Source organism: Danio rerio, chromosome 5, assembly GCF_049306965.1.
Source record: "Danio rerio strain Tuebingen ecotype United States chromosome 5, GRCz12tu, whole genome shotgun sequence".
Lineage (NCBI taxonomy): Eukaryota > Metazoa > Chordata > Actinopteri > Cypriniformes > Danionidae > Danio > Danio rerio.
In genome coordinates this window covers 11,927,673-11,937,925 of record NC_133180.1, presented here as the reverse complement: position 1 = coordinate 11,937,925, position 10,253 = coordinate 11,927,673, and the positions used below count along the sequence as shown (strand labels likewise).

At 37.8% G+C, this 10,253-nt stretch overlaps 1 protein-coding gene across 1 annotated transcript; it reads right to left on the bottom strand.

The window, feature by feature from the left end:
• Positions 1–4,070: 4,070 nt before the first annotated feature.
• LOC141385708 (uncharacterized) lies at positions 4,071–10,045 on the bottom strand. Its single transcript, XM_073951751.1, has 3 exons — positions 9,397–10,045; positions 4,257–7,941; positions 4,071–4,170 (listed from the first exon to the last, which is right to left on the bottom strand). Exons 1-2 carry the CDS (start codon positions 10,043–10,045, stop codon positions 4,622–4,624), a joined length of 3,969 nt encoding a protein of 1,322 aa, XP_073807852.1. The 3' UTR covers positions 4,071–4,170; positions 4,257–4,621.
• Between the last annotated feature and the right edge of the window lie 208 nt (positions 10,046–10,253).

Sequence of the window (10,253 nt, the reverse complement as noted above, 5' to 3'; positions counted from 1 at the left end):
AGGTGTAGAAAGGTAGTGAAAGCCCAGACAGCAGCTGAAATATCTTAGTAGTTCTTCAGCAACCCTCTGCCCTATATCAGTGTAAATTAATATTAGCTGCTTCAGTCCAACATCTACATTAGCAGGATGATGAAGATGAAACCAGAGTAGACATTTCAGCAAGACAATGATCCAAAACACAGCCAAGGAAACTCACAGATGTTTTCAGAGAAGGAAAATCAAGCTGTAGAATGGCCCAGCCAATCACCTGACCTGAATTCAATAGAAAATGCAAATTAGAGCTCGGATTTGATAGAAAAGACCCACAGAATTATCCAAATTTTTACACTCTGTTGAAGTCTGTGAGAAAATCACACCTGAGCGAGTCATGTGACTTCACTCTCCAAATCAGAGGCATCTTCAAGCTGCCATCACTAAAAAAAAAAGCCTTTTAAATAAAGTATTAAATACATTTCAGTAGTTCAGTACTTTCTCCTTGTGTCATTTCAATGGTATTACTCATCTCTCATTTTTCAGATTTTTTGTTTATTTTTTGTTTGGGTTGTTTGGATTTTTATTAAAATCTGGTTTAATTCCACTAAAATTTAAGCTAATTTAAATGAATCAATATGACGACCTAAATGAATTGGGTGGAACCCCTGCATCTTTTCATATATTCATTCATTCATTTTCTTGTCGGCTTAGTCCCTTTATTAATTCGGGGTCGCCACAGCAGAGTGAACCGCCAACTTATCCAGCAAGGTTTTACGCAGCGGATGCCCTTCCAGCTGCAACCCATCTCTGGGAAACATCCACACACTACGGACAATTTAGCCTGCCCAATTCACCTGTAACGCATGCCTTTGGACTGTGGGGGAAACCAGAGCACCCGGAGCAAACCCACGTGAAGGCAGGGAGAACATGCAAACTCCACACAGAAACACCAACTGAGCCGAGGTTCGACCCAGCGACCTTCTTGCTGTGAGGCGACAGCAGTACCTATTGCGCCACTGCCTCGCCCTTTTTCATTTATTATTTACAAGATGTACTTTTCCAGGCCTCCCAGGATTTTCTTATCCAGATTCTCAATGATTCCATCCCTATATCTATTTATCAGAACATATGCTATAGAAAAGCTCTTTGTCTCTCACATGAGCTCCATCACTTGTTTCTGCATGTGCCGTGTGTGCGTGCTCTCGTCCATCTGATCAAGCTTTCTGAGAAATAGTTTTAGAGATAATATTGCGGAGTACTTTTTATGCTGTTTAATGGCACAGATGTAAGGCTTAATCCTTCATTGGCTCAGACACAATGCGAATTGTATTTATTATTAAATAAAGACTCTTATATGTGCTTAGATATAAACACTGGAGATAAATGGAATATATGAAAGGATCCCTAATACCCTCTGCTACATTTGAGGGATGTGATGGGATAAAAAAAACTACTGCTAGAACAACTTCCCTTTTAAAGCCTGATTTACACTGCAAGATTTATTCTCCTACTGCGCATTGATATGATTGGGATGCATAACTGTTGAAAATGCAATCACAAATAGCTTGTACAAAGAATATGCTCACTTAATTTAAAAGAAATGTGTAAACCAGGAAAACCTTGACAGCATGTTTAAAAGTAGTTGCTATAAATGTATGCATTCTATAGATTTTTAAATATGTTCTGATAAATATTGTAAGAAATGCTTCCACACTAGCTAGCTGTTAAAAACTCATCTTTTTAAGACAGCACTTTCAGACTCCTGATCATTTTAATGTCATTGTAATAGTTCTGTATGTAGAATCCTTGTATTTTAATGCGTGTTTGATTTCTCTGTTTTAGTGCTTTTTTATTTTAGAAAAGTGCAATAAATATGTATTATTATTGTTATTGTTATTATTATTATTATTATTATTATTATTGTTATTGTTATAATCATTATTGTTATTGTTATTATTATTATATTCAGAAAATGTGTGCATATGTTAAAGGTGCAATAGGTGATTGTCTTCAGAAGCATTTTTTGTTGTGCTGGTTGAAAGTCTCTTCATAGTCTAATAGTAATGATTAAAGTAAATGATCTAAATGTATTTATATTTATTATTATATTTTGGGTAAGGCATAAAACTAAAAAATGTTTACCCAATTAAATAGAGTCGGGCCTACATCTCTCATAATTCTGATAAGTAGCCCAATCTGTCTGTCAGCAACTGCAGATTTGAATAACTGCTCAGCCGTTAGTACGCAGCTCCGCCGACCGCCACGCATTCACGAGAGAGAGCACTCGCACAATCGGTAAAAACATGCTGAATCAAAACTTTTTAAAAACCTGAATCAATATTGGAGTTACCTTTGCACGCTGGAGAAAGGATTACACAATGTCTGAAGGATTTCTCTTAGACAGGTAATGTTCTGTTTTGCTAGCTTCACGCAAAGCTGATGTAACGTTAGATGTTGTTGTAACAAATGGGTTATATCTTCACAGAAGTGTTGTTCAGCCACTAAAATCTTCCGGTGAAAGATTGATAAGACTATTATCAGTTTCATAAGGGACCTTTTACAGCATCGATAATGTAGATTTCAATTAGTTTAACAACAAAACACAAGTAAATAGCGCTATTCCGCCTAGTCTCTCCCTATACTGTTTACTATGCAGCTCTAAATATTCACTCTGAAATACCATGTCAGTTTGGCTTGCACACCGCCGGACAAGCACTAGTCGCTTTTAGCACATGAGAGAGGGTTCTTTTGCTGTGCCAGTTTTTAGGAGGCGTGGCTCTAGACGGCAGGGGAGGGACTGTGATTCAGAGATTTTTGCTAAGCTGTTAGCATTGTGGAAGATCACCCACTGCACATTTAACATATATAGTTGACATCTGTTAAAAATCTATTCTCATTTGTACAGGATTGCAATTATATATTCAGACCTAACTTAAATCTACTGATTTGTATTTGTTTATATATATATATATATATATATATATATATATATATATATATATATATATATATATATATATATATATATATATATATATATATATAGTTCATATGATATAAACACATTCAGATTTATTAATAATTATCATGTTCTCAATTTTAATATGTACTTTTGTTTAAATAAAACAGATTTCATTGTTATTTCATGTTTGTTCTTTTATTTGTATTTAATGCTTGCTTTATATATCAGGTTTTATAGTTTTATTCAACTTTGTTTTTGTGATCACTTTGACAAATCTAACATTGAACAAACACTATATGGTGATATAAATATGGTGTATTTTTTATTTGCTGTATTTTATTAGTTTTTATTAGTAATCATCTAGTACTCACTGCAGTAGTAGTAGTAGTATTGATAATAATATAAATTATTAATATTATTATGACTACTATTATAAGTATTGCTACAGTAATGCAAGATAATAATATAGTGCAAAACAATAACCCAAATTGTATAATAATAGCAACAACAACTACAATAATAATAGTAGTAATACTACTACTACTACTAATAATAATAATAACTATAATGATAATAATGATAATAATAATAGTTAATGATATTATTTTTATTATTCCTATCATTATCATTATTATTATTTTTACTATTATTATTATTATTATCATCATTAGTATTATTATTACTACTACTATAATTATTGCTACAGTAATACAATATAATAACATAGTGCAAAACAATAACCAAAAATGTATAATAATAACAACAATAATAATAGTAGTAATAATATTAATAATAATAATGATTATAATGATAATAATAATAATAGTAATTATTAATATTATCATTATTATTTTTTATCATTATTATAATCATCATCATTATTATTATTATTATTATTATTATTATTTATATCATTATTATTGTTATTATTATTAATTGTTGGTTATTATTTTGCACTAAAATGTTATATTGTATTACTGTAGTAATAATTATAGTAGCAGTAGTTATAACAATAACTTTTGCCTTCAGAACTGCCTTAATCCTTCGTGGCATAGATTCAACAATTGTTTTTATTATTACACTACTACTACTACTACTACTACTACTAATAATAATAATAATTGTAGATGCCCTTTGGTTTCCATGAACGAGACAGAGAGTTTCTGACGGGTGCTTGATTCTTTATTATGCTCAAGACGAGAGCCATTAAACTTTCGTTGCGTAGCACCGTGAAACTACACAAAGAAACAACAAAAATCAATAAAAACAACTTGTATACAGAATAATGAACTCATGTGGCTTAAATATTAACTTTACATACCTCGCTCCGCTTTCCCAAAGGGTTCTATTAAATAAATTGTGCAGGATTAAGCCTCCTTTTTTCCATAAATCGCACAGCAACGTGTCTTCTCTTCGCTCCTGCTAGCCTGATTAACCTATTAGTCACCTAGGCTACCGAAACACGTGACATGCTCTGATGCTCTAAAATTATTTAAAGGGATATAGTGCTTTAGTGGTCACTTACACTCCCACCAATCATTTTATGATAAATTGAAAAAACAAACTGAAATTAATCAGAACATGATTTTGAACTATAACATGACCACGTTTACTTTTCATGACTATCAAGTATTTCAGAAATAATTATTTGGTCTGATGAGAGTGTATCATCCCAGTTACTAACAGTCAGTCTTCTTCAAGAAGTACAACTAATTTCTGAATCGGTCTTTCAATGATTGAGAGCTTGGGGGTCTGATTACGTTTGTTAGTGAGCTTTCGTTCTGCTACTCGTACCTTTACTCGTCTCACAAATCCATCACTCTCTTTGACAGTTTCAACCACTCTGCCCAACTGCCATTGACTTCTTGGGAGCATATCCTCTTTGATTATTACAACATCATTTACTCTGAGGTTTCTGCGAGGAGTGTGCCACTTTTGGCGTGTTGAAATATTAAGCAAGTATTCCTTCTTCCAGCGACTCCAAAATTGCTCAACCAAGTATTGGACTCTTCGCCATCTTTTCGTAGCGTACATGTCTTCTTTAACAAATTTTCCTGGAGGTGGAAGTGCAACATCAGACTTCATAAGTATTAGGTGGTTTGGAGTTAGAGGCTCTAGTGAATTTGGATCATTAATGCCATCTACTGTAAGAGGGCGACTGTTAACTATGGCCATTGCCTCATAGAACAACGTTCTAAGTGAAGCATCATCAAGTCTACCAGGACACAGTGCAATTGTGGCATTAAGTACACTGCGCACAGTTCGTATTTGTCGTTCCCAGACACCTCCAGTGTGACTTGCAGAAGGAGCATTAAAGGCAAACTCGCATTGTTTCTCTGCGAGAAAGACTTCCAGAGTTTTGATGTCGACTTGTTTCAGACAATCTTTGAATTCGTTCCTGGCCCCGACAAAGTTTGTACCTTGATCACAATAAAGTTTGCAAACTGCTCCTCTGAGGCTTATAAAGCATCTCAATGCATTGATGAAGGCATCTGTGGACAAATCTTCAATCATTTCAATATGAACTGCGCGAGATGACAAACAAGTGAATATTAGACCGTATCGCTTGTATTCTTTGCGAGCTCTCTTCACGACAAATGGCCCAAAACAGTCCATGCCACAAAATGTAAAGGGAGCAGATACTTCGACACGCTCCTTGGGAAGTTCGGCCATTCGTTGTTCTTCTGTCGGTCGTCTAAGTCTTCGACACTGCACACACTTGTGTATCAGCTTAGCAACTGATTTGCTACCTCCAATGACCCAGAATCCATTCATTCTAAGCTGCATTTGAGTTTGAGTTCGACCCTGATGGCAAATTTTGGCATGATAATGTGACAGAATTAGCTTGGTGATGTAACTATCCCTTGGTAGAATCACAGGATGTTTGAGGTCTTGACTGAGTGATGACTTCTTCAATCTTCCCCCTACCCGAAGAAGACCTTTGTCCAAAACAGGATCCAGTTGATACAACGCACTAGAATTTGGAAGAGCAATCCCATTTTCAATCATTCTCATTTCTTTGGAAAATGCTTCCTGCTGCATGAGCTTGATCACCACTTCAGCGGCTCTCTGACGCTCCTCAACAGTTATATGGTCAGTGGAGCATTTCTGTTTCAATCCAAGTCTTTTTATCCTTGCCACAACCTTCAGAAGCATTGACCAGCAAGAAAATCGTCTGAAACGACTTAAAATGTCGGAACTGTCACTAACTGTGGTCACAAATGTTTGGACTGGTTTAACTTCGGGGTCACCAACAAGCAAATTGGCAGAGGTATGTGGTGTTGGATTCACTTCTTGTTCCCACAGAAATTTGGGACCTCTTAACCAGGTTGAAGTAGCAATGTCAGAGGCATGAAACCCTCGAGAAGCATGATCAGCCGGGTTCTCTAAGGTATTAATATAGTACCACAGGCTTGGATCTGTAATATCCCTTATGAGTTGCACACGGTTAGCAACGAATACATGAAACCGTCTTGCTTCGTTATTAATATAAGCCAAAACAACCTGTGAATCTGTCCAAAAGAATTCTCTGTCAATCTTCATTTCAAGCTCTGTCTTTAGCATGACACTTATCTTTGCAGATAGAACAGCCGCCGCAAGTTCCAGTCTTGGTATACTTGTGACTTTTGTAGGTGCGACTCTAGCCTTTGCCATTACCAAACTGCAGTGCACTTTACCTTTGTCATTTTTGAAACGAAGATAAGAGCAAGCTCCATATCCAATGTTGCTCGCATCGGAGAAGTGGTGCAGCTCCGTTTCAATGATCTCATTGAAGGTGTCAGGGTGATAACATCTTGGTATGACAACTTCTTTAAGCCTTTGAAGTCCACCTTTCCAATCCTCCCACCGTGAATACATGTCTTCTGGTAGCTGATCATCCCATCCAATGTTTTTCCGACATAGTTCCTGCAGAATGCACTTTCCCTGAAGAATAAATGGTGCCACAAACCCAATTGGGTCGAACAGGGAACTAATGACAGACAAGATTCCACGGCGGGTCGATGGCTGATCTTTATAGTTGATGTTGAATTGAAAATTGTCATCCCTTGTTGACCACTGAACACCAAGTACACGTCCTGTTGGTGTTGCTTCAGGGTTTAAATTGAGAGGTTTAGAGACAATATCCCTTTCAGATGGGTCTATGCAGCAGAGAACATCTTCCTTGTTGGAGTTGAATTTATGCAGCCGTAAACCTCCACTTTTACAGAGTGCTTGAGCATCAGTAATTAGTTCCTTGGCTTCATCAATTGAACGAACACTGGCTAGCCCATCGTCTACATAGAAGTTTCTTTTAACAAACTCTGAAGCTGTTGGGTGTTTAACTTCGTACTGCTGTGCCAGGTACTTCAAACCGAAATTGGCACACCCAGGAGACGATGTAGCGCCAAAGAGATGGACTGTCATGCGATAGTCTTGAGGCTCTTTCTCCCAGTCTCCATCCTCCCACCATAAGAACCTCAGATAATTACGTTCGTCTGGAGGAACAAGGAACTGGTGAAACATCTTTTCTATATCACAGGTGACTGCGACTAGCTCCTTTCTGAAGCGGCAGAGTACTCCAACTAATGAATTTATTAGATCAGGCCCAGTCAACAGAGTGTCGTTTAGAGATATACCACTAAACTTAGCTGAACAGTCGAACACAACCCTCAGCTTACCTGGTTTCTGAGGGTGGTATACTCCGTGGTGTGGAATATACCATACAGTCTCTCCTTCTGATATCTCAGGGGCTAGTTCAGCATCACCTTTGTCAACGACTTCCTTCATGAAGACTTTGTAGTCATCGGAATATTGCTTGTTAGATTTGAGCTTTTTCTTCAATTGCTGCAGCCGGGCAACTGCCAGCCCTCTATTATTTGGCAGTGATGGTTGGCTGATACTCTTGAAAGGGAGGGGAAGTTCATAATGTCCATTATCCTTCTGTTTGATGTTGGTACTGAGATGTTGAATGAAACGAACATCCTCTTGAGACACACTTTTATCCTCATAACCTTTCTCATTGAAATCTGACTCAAGAATTTTCAAGACATCATTGGGTGATGGAACAAATATCTCCTTGACTGCAACTCTGTGGACAAAGCTCTGATTTCCCTGCCTGTCTAGGTGTGGATTAGAGAGACCTATAATGCTCCAACCAAGTTCAGTTCTTTGTGCGAATGGTTCATTTTCATGACCAATTATAACTTCAAGTGGAGCTAGAGCTGAAGGGCAGTCATATCCGATTAATAATCCGACTTCGCAGTTCTGCAGTGGTGGCAATTGATTGGCCAGATGTTTTAGGTGAGGCCACTCCAGTGCTGTGCTCTTCGTTGGGATATAGGACTTATCAACAGGAATGAAGTCTCTTGTATATGCTTGCCGTAACTGAATGGAGTTTGCTGCTTGGAGTCCTCTAACTTGCAGACCGCAAACCCTGTTACTTGCCGTTATAGTATCCACAGCTGTCATAGTGCTTAATCTAAGTTGAACTGGTTGCTTGACTGCATTTAGATCATCAAGAAGATCTTCCAAAATGAATGTTGAGTCACTCTGCGTGTCCAGTAGCGCATAAGTGAGTACTTCCCTTTGAGGCTCTTCCACTGTTGAAATAAGGACTGGCACAATACTGGAAGTAGCAGAAGAGCTTTGTGTGAGTGCATGGGCCATAACTTTCTGAACTTCCTGACTTGCTTGTACTTCTGTTGAAGTTTTATTTAATGGTTTTGGAGACACCATATGTCTTTCTTCATGTAAGCATGTGGGGTGATTGCGGCCACATGTTCCACACTTATGTCGTCTTCTGCATTTTTTTACAATGTGCCCTTTCCTGAGACACCCATAACAGAGCTGATTTTCTTGAATGAAGTTCTTCTTGTCTTCAATGGTTTTTTCTCCAAATGCAGAACATTGGACAATGCTGTGGTTTTCATCTTTACAGACAATGCATGATACTTTTGACTTTACGCTAGATGTATTAAGCCCTTTAGAACTGAACTCTTTCACGTCAGTCTTTGTACTGAGCGCCTTAGCTCGCTTGGGGAACTTTTCATCTGAATTTTTCATATTCATGAATGGGGAAGTAATGGGGTTACAAGCTATTCTAGTTTCCCTTTGCAAGAACTCTGTAAAACACTTGAAACTTGGATAGTCCCCTGATGCATCTAATTCTTCCGTCACAATTCGATTCCACTTGTGTACAACCCATTCAGGAAGTTTCTTTAGTAGCTTGTAGTTTTCTTCACAGTCATTTAGAATAGATAATCCCTTAATGTGTGGCATTGCCTCAGCACATCCTTGCAGGAAATCTGTGAAGTCTCGCAATGCAAGTGGGTCATTTATCCCAATTTTGGGCCACCTCATCAGCTTGTCTCTAAAGGCTTTTTGTAGTATGAATGAATTCCCATATCTATCTTGCAGGACCTTCCATGCTCCATGGTACGCATCCTCTGAATTTCTATAGAAATATCCCTCGACAGCCTTACGAGCTTCTCCAACAAGGTACTTTTTAAGATAGAACATCTTCTCACCAGGTGGGAGGGGCTTTCTTTCTATAAGAGCTATGAAGGACATCTTCCAATCTATGAATTTCAAAGGATCACCAGCGAAGATCATGGGTTCAGGCACAGGCAGTCGATGTGTGCTTAGTGAGTCTGCTATTGCTTGAGCTAAAGAAACATTATTCTGAGATGGCTGGGCTTCATGCTCTGCCTTGAATGTTTGCTGAGGCAAGAACAATTCAGCTTCTGGGTTTAACTGAAATCTGTGAATGCTAGAATCTATTTCTTTATCACCACATTGACTGATCCCTTCAAGATCATTGTACACTTTCACACGAGCTGCTGCTACTTTTACTTCCTTGTCTACTTGCAACTGATGCAGCCGTTTTCTTTCTTCTTCAAGCTTTAGCTGCATTTCTACCTCCCTTTGCTTTACTTCTGCTAGCATTTTAGCTTCAGAAAGCTTCCATTCACTCTCCATTTTATTAAGCTTTGCTTGTTGATCATGGATTTCCTGCATAGCTTTAGCTTGCTCTTGTTTTGCTGCAAGTTCAGCTTCTGCTTCAGCTCGCTTACTTGATATCTTGGAAGAGGTCTTCGACTGATTACCTGATCCTAGCGATGACTCTGACATCACTGTGTTTGTTTTTGTGCATCCAAAGATTGATCCATATTCATCTTTATTTAAGACTTGTCTCACTCTTTCCTTCACAAGCTCTTCATTGTAATCTTCACCTATTGTCTCCAGCCGCTTACTCACAAGATCAATAATTTCAGCAGTCAGTGCAGCACAAGCATCCATACGATTGACAATGTCTGGAGACGTAGCATGATTACGCAAT

Excerpts from the sequence above, each read along its gene's own strand:
- LOC141385708 (XM_073951751.1), bottom strand. The coding sequence starts at position 10,045 with ATGTCAGAGTCATCGCTAGGATCAGGTAATCAGTCGAAGACCTCTTCC. Across the intron at positions 7,942-9,396 it reads GTACCTTGTTGGAGAAGCTC|ATTTCAATGAGAAAGGTTAT; the intron begins GTAAGGCTGTCG and ends TTCTTGAGTCAG.